This window comes from Alosa alosa, chromosome 15, assembly GCF_017589495.1.
Source record: "Alosa alosa isolate M-15738 ecotype Scorff River chromosome 15, AALO_Geno_1.1, whole genome shotgun sequence".
Classification (NCBI taxonomy): domain Eukaryota; kingdom Metazoa; phylum Chordata; class Actinopteri; order Clupeiformes; family Clupeidae; genus Alosa; species Alosa alosa.
The window spans coordinates 13,331,210-13,346,450 of record NC_063203.1 but is presented as its reverse complement, the minus strand read 5'-3'; the positions used below and the strand labels follow the sequence as shown (position 1 = coordinate 13,346,450).

The following is a 15,241-nucleotide window of genomic DNA, read 5'->3' as shown; positions in this document are numbered from 1 at the left end:
AAATAAAGTTCACAATCTTTCTCATTAGGTTAGCTGTTGTACATGATCAAAGGTGTGATTCCTTGATTGACTTTCTACAGAATACCAACCCATCAATCATTACAGTAGATCATATCCCTGGAAACCATGGAAAGGCTTTATTATGAAAAGTGACATCAATCTCATCCGACAGCAAAGAGCACAGCGACTCCGCTCCACTCCTGTACAACATCTGCCTGAAAGAAATGGGAAATCAACACCTAACACTATCTTATGGACAAAGAACCAGCACTGCCTAGCAATGCACACTAATAATATCTTACACTTAATTTCAGATGGGGATGGGTGGGGGGATGGGTGAGGGCGAGGTGGAGGAGGTGGGGTGAAACTGAGCAGGATCTCAGCGTATGGATAGTTATGCAGAATCAGGGAAACCAAAAAATAAAATAAAATAAAAACAAACAACGGCCAAAAAAAGAAAAAACAACAAAATAAAAACAAAAAACTGAAACAATGTTTGTTCTAAAATCAAAGGGGCATGCGGTTGCCCTCTACGCTGATCTTGACTGCATGGCCAGTCTTGGTCAGGCGGCGGATATCGGCGAAACGACGCATCTGTTTGTCCACGCGAGACATGGCCTTCTTGACGACTGGACCCTGCAGCAGAGAGCAGAAGAGAAGAGATGTGAGTGAAATGCCCATACAGCGGAGCAAGTGACCCATGTGACTGGGTCTGCTTGACCCAAAATCCAACCTGTGCACTCCTGAGATTCCAGATTCAGGACCGTTCACGGACAATCGAGTAACTCGTCTTCGTTCAAGTCACTCCATTCATGTGCCACAGCCTAGAAAAAGGTGCGGCTAACTGAAATGCCTGCTCTGCCAGTGCAGTTAAAGATGCGGCAGCCAAGCATCTCAAATACCTTCCCACATGCTACTAGAATGCAATCCCAGCAGTACGCTATGGCAGCGTGTGCCAGAGCAATCTAACAACATCCCTAACAACCACAACCGTTCCTGACAATCCTACTAAAAGCCTCATACATCAACAATCACATCAACTCTGTATTTAGCTTGCTAATTAGGGAGTTATGTAAAATACAAAGCCTATATTAATCCAGCTGTTAAGAGATTTGTTGTTGTAAGAACCAGAGGTTTGCACAGATGCTCAACACATTCAAGAGCTCAGACACTACTGAATGCAATTGCACCACACTACCGTGCATTCACCATATTGCATCTTTACAATAAGATTAAAACAAAATCAACGACACCACCTTCTAACTAATTTCACTCTCTGATCCTTGTATTCTTGCCATCGCTATTGCCAAACTCAGTGGTGGCAAGAATGCCTCGGCTTTGTTTCGACAGGCTGGCTGACGGGCGGGCATCGCACTCACTGCAAACCGTGCACCACCATTCAGACACACGTCATGCATGAGCACTTACTGCCCCCATGTGGCAGGAGCAGGAGCTACAAGGGCATGTGGTTGCCCTCCACACTGATCTTCACGGCCCCCTGTAAGCGTCGCCGCCTCCGCTCATCGGCAATGCGCCGCTTGTGCTTCTCCAAGCGACTTATGCCTTTCTTAAAGGAACCAATCTATAGGAACCAATCACATCAATAGTGGCAACTGCATATTCACCTATGCGACAACAGAGGTTTTGCCTGAAAGAATTTACAGGATGAAACACAGTGGACCATATTCTTCTTGACATAGCCATCTTCACAGATTACAGTTTTGGCACAACAGATTAAAATTAAACAGAACATAGAATACAGAATATACATTACACTGCTGCCACCATTTCATCATACATCTACTGATGGCAGATTTTAATCAGATCGTGACCCCTGAAATGAAGTTTGCAGAAGATTGACACTTTAAATCCCAATGAGGTTCAGATGTGCACTACATGGCACACAGAGATCTGGTTTGCTCACCCGGTTGGAGTCTGTGTCTACATTCCATTTGGGCCGGACCACGTAATCTTTGTTCGAGGGCATGGGCACTCGGGCACGTGCGCAGAAGCCTGGGTCACCCGGGCGAAGGGCTCTGATGGACGCAAGAGAGGAAACGTGGACGAGAAGAAACATGGGTGAGAGAATGGCGAGTGCAGGGCCACAACATTAGGCGGCCATCACATTGGAAATAAAGAAGCGGCAGTGGTGAAGCGTGACGCACCACTCGGACCATAACAAAAGGTCAATCTTTCCAAGCGGTCTACCTTCTATTGCCTAAACTGACAAATGACGAGCCACGCGTTACATTTTGAAAGCTGAACCAAGTTCAACGCTCAAATTGTTTGGCATCAGCCACATTTTGATCAGTTACCGGAGTGTCTCCGAGTACCTCAGGATTGTGGGTAATAAAGTGGTCATGGAAATATACTCACTTTTCCTCTCCTGTCAGCACTTTCTCCAGATCCCTGCGTGGTGTCTGTCCCCCTGAGCTAGAGAGGAGAGGACACACACACACACACCAGGTCACTTTCACTCACCACAGGCTGGAACAATGCAAGTCACATTACACACTTCAGCTCTCCTCCATCATCACTGACCCCAACACACAGGGATTCACACTCAGGAGTCTAACTCCAATTACATTTCAGATGCAAACACTCAAAGATGGCTGTTCAAGTTAGTCAACAAAGTTAGTCATCAGTGCTGCACGACTTGGGGTAAATATCTTATGGTGAGTTTTCTGACAGATATTGCAATTGCAATGTGATTTGTAATATCATTTTTGAAAGCCATGCTTCAGTTCAATATTCCAAATTTGACTCTAAATTGGACTTCTTCTGATTGGTGAACATGCTTTGTGCATGAGAAGCACAGTACTCCTGTTAGGTGAGATTTACTGTCTGTGACACAAGGGAGAAGGACATGAATATAAAATCATAGACGTGAACACATAAACCATTGGGGCAAGCTGCACGAATAATATCAGTCTTTGTGATTACATTGCTTTAAACTGTGATTTCAATTAATTGTGTAGCCCTAGTCCCCCTAACAAGACATACGCAAAAAAGTAGTCTGTTGCCAACCTGTATGGGCACTTGGGGTGTTCGTTACACACAAATGTTACACACAATGAAAGCGTGAGTCAATTATAACTGTGTGGGCATGGACTATTAAGAGGAGAGACCTGGACACCTAGACAGGGTGTGTCCAGAGGACAAACTGTAAAGTTAGTACTGGTGTTATTACACGAGTGTGCAAGAGGGTGGAGGCGAGGGACTGATGCAGGCAATGTACCTTAAAATAATGTACACTTTATATATTTAATGATTCTACCAAATGACCCACTGACACTATATAGTTAGGGACAGATCTTACTCTTACTGGAATGTAACCATCCCTGCAAGGGGACTTCAGAATGTAATAATTTAAAACATAGCTGGCATTGGGACAGACAAAAACTGTAAAGCTCAGGCAGTTTTCACAAGATCATCAATCCATTCCACACGAAAGGGGCCTTAAGCCCACAGGTCAAATGCCAAAGCCTAGCACTGGGCTATTAAGACTGGGCATACATGCCATTCTGTTGCCACAGCTTTGCCATGCACACAGAGAGAACCTGGGTGGAGGGGGGGCAAAGACATCCGGCTCCTGGGGCCTGTCCACCTTCTCGGGCTCACTTAGGTGGGGGTCGCGGTTTAAAGGTCAGAGGTAACAGGAGGAGTGATGGAGATTGTGGAGAGAGGGAGGAATGAAGGGATAGAGGAGACAACGGGTGAGATACAGAAAGGGGGAGTCTGAGAAATGAGAGGAGGGAGATAAATGCTAGGGGAATTATAAGTGAAGTGAAAGGTAAAAAAGACAGAGAATGACACTTGGAGAGTAGACAGTGTTTGCATTTAGAATTATGAACCCCAAGCTTTGTCCAAGATAGATATGCAAATCTATTTTGCCTATAAAAACAGCACGTGACTAGATTGCAGAAACTATCAAACTCAAGTCAAGAAAGAAGTCCAGAAAGATCAAGACACTTTATATGTGCTCTGGCTTCCAAAGTTCTGATTGTTAAGTATGTGGAGTTTATATAAACACCACAATTACCTGACGTCATGTTCATGTAGATTCAACACTAAGCAAATGTACTTCCCTGGTAAAGTAGTTTTAGATAACTGTGTAAACCTGACCATCTTCAGCACTTCACCTTGACAGTAAATACTGTTACAGAGCACAAGCCTGTAGATTGATGGCCATTTGATTGGACATGCTGCTCAGCTCCCATAGGAAGTGCAATACTATTTATTGGGCAATCAGAGGGGTCCATAGCACTAACCTGACAGAAAAGACAGTTAAGGTAAATATTTCAACATGTTTTGAGAATTTGTAACCAAAATTCTTTTCTTAAAAAAAAAAAATAAGGAGAGGGAAGAGACAATTTTCTGATTACTTTATTTTCCATTATACATAAATGAGAGGATCCTACATTAACTATTAAAAGACATGATCAAAGTTTCATTATGCTTTTCAGATAACAAATGGTCTCTGGCTAAAGTTTAGGTATATGATAAAAAGCAAGCATAAAAGATATGGAACACATAATGACTACCAAAGATAATAACAAAATCAAAGTTAGACTTGAGTCTCTGCTAAACGAATGCATGTGTATCTGTATACAAGTGTTTGCCAGTAAAAGGTGAATGGAGTTATTTTTGTCAAGTCAAGCAAAGCAGGCCTGCTTCTAAAGCGTCTGCATTAGGCCTACGAATAATCTAATCCAATTTCTCCTCTTGGAAGAAGTCTGCCTTGTTAAGGTGCTCCTGAAGACTGTCATATTGCTCATTGATCCAGCCATTCTGGAGGAGCGAAGCAAAAACTTTCTTGACTGTCTCCTTCACAGGCTCTTCATCTCCTTGTTCTGGGTCTCCATCTCCATCTTTCTTGGTGTGTTCCTCGATCACTGTGCGGCAGCCCACAAAGAGGTGGTATTTGAAGTGTTTCAGCGCGTGGTACACCTCTGTTCGGCTGGCGCAGACAGAGCCAACACAGAAGCTCTGCTTGTCTTCGGGCAAAAAGTGATCTTCCTGCAAAGTTTTCGTGTCATAAAGCTGGCCAGACAGCACCACAGAGAAACGTCCGGTGCGGTCTAGCTCGCAAGCCTCACACCTCCGTCCACTTTGGGTAAGCTTTACCTGCACCTGTGGGTAGCACTCCACACGATGTTTGTAGCGCTCCTTCCAGCGGCTCCTAAGTTTAAGATTCTCCAGCCGCGGTAGGACTAATCTTTCGTCAAAATAGTGCAAAGACTCCTTCATCTCCAGCGCATAGCGCTTGGTCCGCTCGCCACTGTACAAGGACTTCAAGAAGTTGTCATCCAGGACATTTATTAGCAAAGACTTCACCACCACTTGAAAGTGAATGAGTGGGGACTTGGTAATGAACTGCGATGGAAGCTGAGAAAGTACATCTATCTTTTCTGCGTCGTCGCCGTCATTTTTATTCTGCCCCCCCTCGTCTTCCACTATGAAGTCTTTGAGGCTATCATCCTCTGACGCACTGTTCTCATCGCTGCTTCGCACCATCGTAGGAGCCGCGACCTCTTCTTCTTCCTCCTCCTCTTTCTCTTCATCTTTCTCCTGGCTACCAGCCTCTTTGGAATTCTCGGGTTCGTCGCTGTCCGACTTCTGAGTTGAAGCTCGTCGCCTTTGAGACCTGGAAACACCCTGTTTTCTCCTTTGAACCAATTCAGCGAGTTTGCGTTGTCGCTCTTTCCGTTTAGCATCTGTTTGCTTGGTGTCGTCATCTGTTTTTATCCTTTTAAACCTCTTGTTCTTGTCCATTTTTCTGACAGGTACACCAACATCGCTGTCTGAATCACTTGAGCTGTCGTTCAGCGCTGTAGCACTTGGGGCCGAGCGCTTTCGACTGTTCCGAGAAACCACTTTTTCCTCACTTTCGCTGCTATCATCACTGTCGTCAGAGCTTTCTTTCTTTTTACTTTTTTTCTTATCCGAGTCAACCGAGGTGTCAGACCCACTGGAGTAACTTTCAAACTCGCTCTCTGAACAACTAACACTTGTAGTGCTGGCCAGGGACTCTTCGTCGCTGTCATCCAGGAAGGGTTGGCGCGTCTTCGTGCCATCAACACGCTTTGGCGCTGTGCCGTATTTATTACGTTTCCCCCAATTTTTGAACATTGTCAAACGTAGAAATTATGTCCACAATTCAAATAAAACAAATGTTCGTAGTTATGGAAATGAGGTGAATAGCAATGAAACTGCCTGTGATGATTCTGTATTGAATAATGTTTTTCGTTTAGCGGTAGCAGTTAGCTAATGGTTGTAGATACGCTGCACTCAGGCAGAGGTGAAACCTGAGTCTTATATTCTATCCGTAAAAAGTAGCAGTGTCTGCGTGTAGGTTTCTGGTCCTCAACAGACGAGCTCCCATGGTGCGTAATACCAGCAGTCTGTCTAATGTCTTCGAGACAACAGCCTAAACACCTAGCCAGCCATTAGCCTGCTAGCATTCCGTTGCATTGTGTGCAAGTCTTCAACAAAAACGTTTGCATGCAGCTTCACGGAACATGAAGAAACTTAGAAATATAAAGCAACTATCGCGTTGGAAACGAGGAAATAAACGGCAGACGGTAAGATACAAATGAAATCAACGAGTAATATTTAGGGCGATCTGTTTTTCTCCCCCGATCCGTCAGGCATGTACGCACACTGCGCACACACCTTTCTTCTTCTTGTTCCCCGTCGTGCATCAGAGGGGCTCTGCCCTCTACTTCCACCATGTGGCAGGCCGGTGAACAAATAAACAGCCAGGGGTATGTGGAGCAAAAGGGGATTAAAACGCTCTGTAGACATTGGAGGCTGTGAACCTAAAACAAAACCACCTCCTTAGCAGCTTCTTTTAATCATCATGTGTGACTCTAATACTCCGTCGTATGTTTGTGTATGTGTAAGTGTGTGTAAAAATGTTTTGGGGTAACCAACCTGAGGCGTCTGCCGCGAGGGGCAACCTGTTGGTCCAGGTCTCGTTGTTCTCGCTCCTCTCTGGTCATGCATTTATAGTTGGACGATAACCCGAAGATTGGCCTGGACCACTCATCTGTGAAGCAAAATACAGAATACTGCTGCGATCCAAGACAGATGTGTGTACCGGTATGTGTGCAAACAAATGGCAATAAGTAAGCCTTTGTGATTAATTGCTAATTAGAAAACTCAAATCAACACATGCGAGAGTTGCCTTGGCATGGTTAGCTTTCTGCAGCATCTTCCATTTCTTTGTTGAGCAGTCAAAGTGAGTGTAAGTGTTTTATGCGGTGTGTTGTCTGTATACTTACTGATGAGTTTGAGGGCGAGGTTTTTGTTGCCGCGTGACTCTTTGGGGTGCTTGTAGAGGAACATGACGGCACGGCCAATCCCACTGTGCTTCAGGGTCTCCTGACTGACGCTGGGCAGCTGGGGAGAGACAGCAGGGTAACTCACGCAAATGTGCACGGAGGACCATGCCACCTTCAGACACTGTTAAGCAGGGCTCTCAAGTTTTGAAGTTTGCAAGGAGTGAGATTTTGTTTCTCAGGGGGAGGGGGCGTGGCATTGGCAAAACAGTGCCACGCCCCCTGCCCCCAGATCGAAGTACATGAAAGTCCTACGTCTGCTTGAACTACTCGTGGCGCCACGCCCCCCCCCCAGATCAACAGACCCACCCTCCCCATAACCCATCGACCCAGCTTCATGAGAGCACAAATTCCATTATTTCAAACACACTGTTTTATTTATTCTTGAACCCTATAGTAAATAATAATAACATAAATTATAATAATAATTTCACCCAAATGGGCACATTTAGCCCCAAATGGTCTTTTGAACAGTGGTGGTTCTGTCTGTGTGTGTGTGTTTATGAGTGATGTTGTGTGTTGTAAGTGTTTGTGGCAGATTTTGATGACTTGATGACTGATACTGGGGGCTCCCATTTAAAGCACTGTGGTTCAATGTCAGCCATTTTCACAGTCATGAGGCCATCCTTAAAAATATTCTTGTTTGCAGTAATAGCCAAAAAAATAAAAAAAAATGGGTCGGTAGGTAGATCAAAGATTCAAAGTAAAAAAAAAAAAAGTACAATTTTGGTCATGGTGATTACGTAGGTATGAATTTTAACAAATGTGCATATTGTGACGTAACTGACTGGGTCCTCAACCCGTGCCTTCAGGCGCATCACTGCAAACCTCAATCTGATGCAGGTTATGTAGACCAGCCTCTCTCAAACTTCTTTGACCTGAGGCCCAGTCATGGCAGACTTTGGGGTCATAGGGCTCATCTACACGTACCCAACCCCACTCCCTCCAAATCATATTGTCATTATCATCATCACAATCATTATTATGCCTATATTGTTATACATGCACTTTCACTTAAATGTTTTGTGACATGCACATCAGAGGACTGCTTTACTAATGTAAGATATAATTAGTTTAATTGCTTTTGCATGGTTGCATGATGCTTGCATAAGAAAAGAAATACTTCTCAAAACAGCAACAATTATATGGGTGCTATTGTTTTGGGATGTTTCCCTCATGCAAGCATTATACATTGGTAGGAAATGGAGAAAAAAAAAACATGTTTTTTAATGAAGTTTAATTTGAATGCCTGAAGGATTCAGGAAACACAATACCAGCTTTTTTGGCGAGCAGATAGGCGTAAATCACTGATCTATTGATCTTTAACAGATAGAAAGTATGAGAGGTCTGCTGTTAAGGCCAACGCCTACTGGCGTCTATTCGCGATTTGACGCTCAAGACGCTTTTTAACCTCTGGCGTTGACACGTCAGACACCGCCAGTGGGCTTTGCTCCATCAAAAGTAATGGAGTTGTAAGCTTTGCCGTCACTTCACACATGCCACTTTGACGCCGCCAGTGGACATTGCCCTTTACACTACATGCTTAGCATTGTAATTTAGAAAACAACAGAAACTTATGGGAGAAATGCTGTTGAGCTATTTAAACATGGAACAAGCCCCAAAGATCCTACCTTAAGGGCTGTTCACACCAAGGAAGAAAACTATAAAGATAACTGTAACTATAACAATATGACTGTCCACACTGAATAAGGACAGTCTCTCCTGGTGTTGATGAATGTGATGTGTAAAATGTAATGGATTCTGATTGGATCTCAACTTTTTAGCATTCTCAAAACTCTGAAAGTGATCCCCAATTATATTGTTCTCCATGTTGTAATTGTTATAGTATGTGTGTGGACGTTGTGATTCATATTAGTTAGTTAGACTTTTTAGACTGATCTTCATTGGGGAGATCTTTCAGAAGATTCTAGTGCTTTCAATGTTCAGAAGTTTTATTATATTATTTCTGTTAGTATGAATCATAGGTGTTTAGTACAAAACTTAAATGTACCAAGACTGACCAACGTCAACAGCAACAGATGAAACAGATGCAACCAAGTATTTTACAGTACCGTCATGAAGAATGGGTACTCTGCACTGACATTTATGTTAACCTACAAACCCAAAAGGCCTTCCTGCGACTTACTTCCTGTAGAATCCTGAGCAGCTCTTCTCTGATCCTGAGGGCAGGGAGGCTCTTGTCTGGCAACGGACTGATCCATTCCTTGATGGCGGACATCACACCACTGTCAATGAACGTCTCCTTCAGATCCTGCCTGAGAACGAGAATAAGAGATCTGATTACCACAGGCAGTCAAGGACCTGACAATTATAGAAGAAAGGTCAGAGGGAAACAGGAAATAGGGTGTACCTTAGACTGCACCATATACCATTATGTATGCATTATATGTGAGGATATTTATTATTATATGGTCTATAACCATGATTCTTGTCCTGGAGTTTGAGCATGATGGGGAGACAACACCGGAAACGTAACTAAAGCATTCCGTTCGTGTAGCGTCTGCTGCAACAATTACCTACAACTATAATCAATGGAACTGGCTACACCAGACGTGATCGTGGCGTTAACGTTTGGAAATATTAGCCTACTAAACTAGTCTTCACAATCTATTTGCATGCTCTGCGAACAGAGCACTTCAGTTGCACACCCAGTGTAGTCCAGGTTTGAGCCTTGCAGTAGGCATGTGGGTGTATGTAAGGTTAGCAGAAATACTATCGAGAGTGTAGCACCATGGGCAAGGGTATATTTGATTCATTCTTGTGCAAGTTTTATGTTTTTACATAAACATATGGTAAACTTACTTTTTGAGGTGCATAACTACTGTTGGAAGCAGGGTGAGTTTTTTCAAAGCTGGTTTCTTTTGGCTATTTAGTGTTCTGTCCTCCTATAGGGCAAATGTGACATGGTTAGACAAGTAATTGACATCCAACATCACAAATCGGTTGGAACTTGCATATCAACACTGTACGACTCAGAAACAAATACCGATTAACATTTCAAAAGATGTTGATACAGATACATATACTGACTTTAATGGCTGACAAGACATTTTAATAACTTCTCATCTCCAGTATCATCTTAAACAATCATTACCACCACCAGCACCACCACATACACACAGAGAAAGTGGTCCAATGATTCGGAGAAAACCTCTGACCTCTGCTGCCTCTGTCATCTTGGTAATCATGGCGCTCACGACATCATCTGCGTCACTGATGAACGTTCCACCATCTCTGTTTCTTCTGCGCTTTTTGCTCTGGGCCTTTTTCCGAGCCAGCATCATGTCAAAGTCAGACATGAAGTCGGATATTGTGCTGTGGACCACATTACTCATCATTACAACGTAACTAAAGAACCACAAATTTACACACGTTACTTAGCCTAGAAATCTAGACGCACCCTAGCGGCGGCAAATTAATTTGCTCAGCCTGTACGTCTAGTATCGAACCATAGGGATTTCTATTGGCTTAGCACCGTGGATGTTCTCCAATCACAGCGCTCTATTTTGTTAGAGAGTCTTAAGGCGGGCTTAACAGGATAACGACAGTCCTGCGACTGTGAACAACAAGGAAGGTGGCTATGGCGAACGAAGAGCGGTCGTTTGAATCGGCGTTGGCGTCAACTTTGGAGGAGTTGGACTTGTGCTTTTCTTTGAAAGTTGAGCAACACAATGCACTTAAGTCATTACTTTTCGAAGAAGGATGTATTTACCCGTTTTGCCGACCCGGATACAGATATGGTCGAAGCGCTGGCCTATTGCATGCCTAGGCAGTTTGAAAGACAATTCTTCTGCCCTTGGATTAAGTTTTAGGTGAATGGTTCGATGCCAGACTATACATCTCAATGATATAGGATGGCCCCGCCAGGCTACACGTTACTGTGATCCCTTATGTAACTGATCAGTAAGTAATGAGCCTCTCCCCAGATAACACTATGGGGTTATAGCCTCCTCAGTAGTCTGCTCATCTGCGCTGTCCAAGGGTGTATCTCTCCAGTTAAAACTTTCCTCTCATTTTTACTGGAGCTTAAAATACATATGTACGGGTAGAAGTAGTGCAGAATGCTTTTTTTCCAGTTTTTTTTTTAAAAATCTGCCATTGTTTTTGTTTAAAAAAGCAGCCGGAAGCGTCTTTTTCGGTTATTCGCTTGTGATTGGTCAGCTATCAAAAAAACCCACGTAGGGCGTTTTACCGCTAGAGGTTGAACATTTCTTAACTTGAACTACTGCTAGAAGTTTAACATTTCTCAATTTTAAAAACAGCTCTGAGCTGCAGAAAAAGACACCCACAATAGTGTTTTACAAGAAGCCGAAGACTTTTTTGAAAACACGGTCTACTCCATAATGTAACGGACGCTGGCAGCTTCAAAAAAGAAGCCTAGTCTGAACGTAGCCTAAGAGATTACTCACTCTCTACCACCCCGATCTACTCCTTCATCAGAGTCTGAGTCATCAGCTGCGACTGCCTTGGAGTCCTGTGGTTTAGCCTTCTCTCCCTCCAGCTCTTCCTGATTGAAGCCCTGAAGGACACAATAAGGGTGAAAGCAATATTAGGGGTCCGAGTTGATAGGGAGACCAAGAAGTAGCACGTCATCACAGGTCAAAGGCGAAAAAGATGAAGATGAAGTCATTAGTAACTCACAGTAAACTCTTCATCCTCATCTCCTGACTCTCCAAAGATGTCTGCGATCATTTTTCTGTTGGTGAGAGGGAACAGATGTAAGCAGTGGGCACACATTACAAACTAACTGACGGACAGACCAGCATATTAATGTGTATGATTGATTTTAGAGCACATTACTACATAATGACATGAAGTAAATTGAGAAAGAGAAATGGGAAAGGTAACCATAGTGAGAATGGGTAAGGTACATAAGAACATAGGGGATTAGAGGTTTGTAAAGAAAGAGCATTATTTACATAGAAAGATCAGACAAGGTGTGCGAGTGGAAAAAAGGGGGTGCTTACTCCTCTTCGTCCTCTCCGGACTCACTGTCGCTGCCAAACAGCGTTTTCTCGTCTTTTTTCTCACTGTCTTCTTTTGGCTTCTCCTCTTCCTCGCTGTCTGAGCCCAGCTCGCGCAGTTTGGCGGCATGGGTCTTCTCTGCTATGTCAGAGGCAGCATCGCTGTCCGAGTTCTCTCCGGCTGACATCGGGCGGCTCTTCTTGGCGACTGAGAGACGGAGGAAGGGAGGCACTATTAACTCACCAATCAGATGGACAGACAAACCCAGACAGTAAATTTCACTGAAAGGAAGACTGGAAGAGCTAGAAAGAGACAGATAAAGGCACAGACTATTAGATTCAAGAGACAGAAGACAAACAAGACACTGAGAACACTCGCCTTTCTCATCATCATCGTCTTCACTGTCTGAGAGAATGGCCTTCTTCCTCTTCACTGAAATTACAAGCATACCAATCATGTAGCTGTCCCGCTAGGGAGGTACTCAAGTCTTTTAAAACACCCACAACACTAAAAAAATGTTTTGTCCCAATTATCATAAACATTTGTTGAGTTACATTTGAGATCATCTGTGATTCCTCACAAATAAATTAAAGCACCAAAAAATTAAAGTCCATCTAATTGGTAAAACGATTTCTAACACTAACATTTTAACATTCAGTGGATAACGCATTACGATCTGCAAGCTCTGCATTCCCTGAGATGACTAAAAAAAATGTTCTTCTTACACAGCCTTGGCTCTGTTATCTGGAAAGAAACAGGGTGTGGGGGCCTTTCCACCAAACAATAACAAAACACTGTGTGGAGTTTCTCAGGGAGCACTGAAGGGAGGAGAGAGCTACCTCTCTGGTGTTTTGTTTGGTCCAAATATAATGCTTTGTTTCTTTGGACAAAAGTATCAGCCAAGAAATAAACATAAACAAGACTTCATCCAGCATTGCTTACTTCTACCTTTAATCATAATACAGAGATCCAAAATAACACGAGACAAATCAGAGCAGAAAGATGAATGTAGCATTTGAGTTCTCTACTTTAGAGAGTTCAGGAAGGCGGGAATACCTGGCTTATCCTCGTCATCATCGCTATCTTCTGCAACTCGTCGCGACTGACCCTCCTGCTCTTGGTCACTTCCCGCATCAGGTTTAGCCCGCCCTTCATCCTCTTCCTCGCTGTCTGACTGCATAACTCCCTTCCATTTCCCGCTCCCTTCCTCCTTTTTATCGTCTGCTTTTGTGTCATCGTCATCATCCTCGTCCGAATCTATTATTTTCTTTCTCTTGGGGGCCTCGTTTTCAGAGTCACTTCCTGCGTCCGAAGGTGCCGGCTGGGGTTTACTTGGCTCCTCGTTCTCGGAGTCGCTGGCGTTCGGTTTTTGTTCTTCCTCGTTCTCTGAGGTACTGCCTCTGCGTTTGGGAGGCGAAGCAGCCTCTTCCTCATCGTCATCACTATCCGCAGGTCTGGGACGTTCAGGCTCAGAATCACTGTCATGCCCTGGTCCATCCTTATCAGAGTCACTGTCCTCACCCCTGCCCACGTCCCGGTCTGAACCGCTGCCTCCACCGTTAGCTCTACTACCAGCAGCGTCTCCCTCGCCGTCACTTCCCTCGTCCTGCGCAAAAACAAAAGGTACAAGTTAGGCAACACAACTAACCGGACGCATTAGTTGGCAGGAGCATATACGTTTTCCAGAACTCCTGAGCACGGGACGTGAGGATTAACCTCGGAGTGGCGAGGTTCGCTTCTCATATCCTCGTCTGCGTCAGAGCCTGGTGCGTTTTCATCTTGGACAGGGGTGCCACTGCCATCATCTAGGAACAGAGGCAAAGTCCATGAACACACTGTCTTTGGATAAAAGCATCTGCTACGTAAAAAAACAGGCTACACTAGAAAAGATGACGCTCACACGATTCACATTTGATCAAGAGAAAAATAAACACAGCTGTGATTCTAAACAGCTTCCTCCGAGTTAGCCAAGACTAAAACTAGCATTGTAGTAACTTATTACTTAAGTAGGATGGAATTTTGCAAAACCGTTCAAGACGTGAGCTACATCTTTACATGACCAACAGCTATTTTAAGTAATACCATCAACTTCAACTTTATAAGCACAAAAAACACACGTGGGAAAGTCGTGTCATAAAACACTAAGGCAAACAAAACGTCTCTCACCAGAGTGGTTCCCGGAAAAGAACTCATCTTCACCGTCCATTTGCTCTCTGGACGGAAGGACAGCAAAGTTACTGGTTATATTCTGTGTCGTTTTGTAGACAACGTTTCCCGGGGAAAATATTCCTTGACACTACTTTAAAAAGGTGTTTAGAGTTAAACCCGAAAGAAACAGCGACATGAAAGCGCAAGCCTCAGCAGCAGCGCTGACAAAGGCTCTCTGCCTTGTGTTGGCCTTCCCAACCAAAAAATCGATGGCCACAAACACTCTGGAAATTCAGAGGAAACGATCAGTAATCCATGTAATGTTCGTTGATTGTCACCATAAAGACCAATTTTAGATCAAACCACAGAAGTATTCAAATTTACCGGTAGACAAGAGGAAAAACAGACCTGTTAGCAGGCTAATGCTATCTAAAATGGTGTCAAACTTGTGTTCCACGCATGCGTGTTGTAACAGTGGCGCATGAATATGACGTAGTTTCGAAAACATTCAACTCCATCTGACGTCCACTCCACTCATGTGAGGAAAAAGCACATTTTAGGCCCATCTTTTATGATGGGCTATGAATAAAGAAATGTGTTTCGTTTCTTCGTTTTTATCAGATTAAAATAATATATTACCCTCTATTTAAGCATCATTTGATTGTGATCTGTATTTTACTGATGTTATGTGCAGATTCATTTATAAAATGTTTGATATAATGTAGTCTTTAGGCCTACTTACACTATCTCTAATGTCTTGTGTA

At 43.6% G+C, this 15,241-nt stretch overlaps 2 protein-coding genes across 4 annotated transcripts; both read right to left on the bottom strand.

Annotated features, from left to right (window-relative positions):
• Positions 1–114: 114 nt before the first annotated feature.
• On the bottom strand, positions 115–14,930 carry LOC125308407 (protein IWS1 homolog). 3 transcript variants are annotated; one of them, XM_048264907.1, is made up of 17 exons: positions 14,496–14,930; positions 14,046–14,134; positions 13,386–13,935; positions 12,708–12,761; positions 12,332–12,536; positions 12,006–12,060; positions 11,774–11,883; positions 10,523–10,679; positions 10,167–10,249; positions 9,490–9,619; positions 7,287–7,404; positions 6,937–7,051; positions 3,561–3,620; positions 2,377–2,433; positions 1,925–2,036; positions 1,429–1,582; positions 516–636 (listed from the first exon to the last, which is right to left on the bottom strand). In XM_048264907.1, the coding sequence occupies exons 1-16, from the start codon at positions 14,533–14,535 to the stop codon at positions 1,454–1,456; spliced, it is 2,064 nt and encodes a 687-aa protein (XP_048120864.1). In that variant the 5' UTR covers positions 14,536–14,930; the 3' UTR covers positions 516–636; positions 1,429–1,453. The 3 variants fall into 3 exon arrangements, with proteins under 3 accessions (XP_048120863.1, XP_048120865.1, XP_048120864.1); XM_048264906.1 differs by lacking the exon at positions 1,429–1,582 and having other exon boundaries at positions 115–636; XM_048264908.1 differs by lacking the exons at positions 1,429–1,582; positions 3,561–3,620 and having other exon boundaries at positions 115–636; positions 14,496–14,929.
• Positions 4,369–6,900, bottom strand: ccdc82 (coiled-coil domain containing 82). Its single transcript, XM_048264910.1, has one exon. It carries the CDS (start codon positions 6,130–6,132, stop codon positions 4,708–4,710), a length of 1,425 nt encoding a protein of 474 aa, XP_048120867.1. The 5' UTR covers positions 6,133–6,900; the 3' UTR covers positions 4,369–4,707.
• Positions 14,931–15,241: the final 311 nt, after the last annotated feature.

Excerpts from the sequence above, each read along its gene's own strand:
- LOC125308407 (XM_048264906.1), bottom strand. The coding sequence starts at position 14,535 with ATGGACGGTGAAGATGAGTTCTTTTCCGGGAACCACTCTG. Across the intron at positions 7,405-9,489 it reads TGCTCAGGATTCTACAGGAA|CTGCCCAGCGTCAGTCAGGA; the intron begins GTAAGTCGCAGG and ends GTCTCTCCCCAG. Across the intron at positions 2,434-3,560 it reads TTTGCCCCCCCTCCACCCAG|CTCAGGGGGACAGACACCAC; the intron begins GTTCTCTCTGTG and ends TCTCCTCTCTAG.
- ccdc82 (XM_048264910.1), bottom strand. The coding sequence starts at position 6,132 with ATGTTCAAAAATTGGGGGAAACGTAATAAATACGGCACAGCGCCAAAG.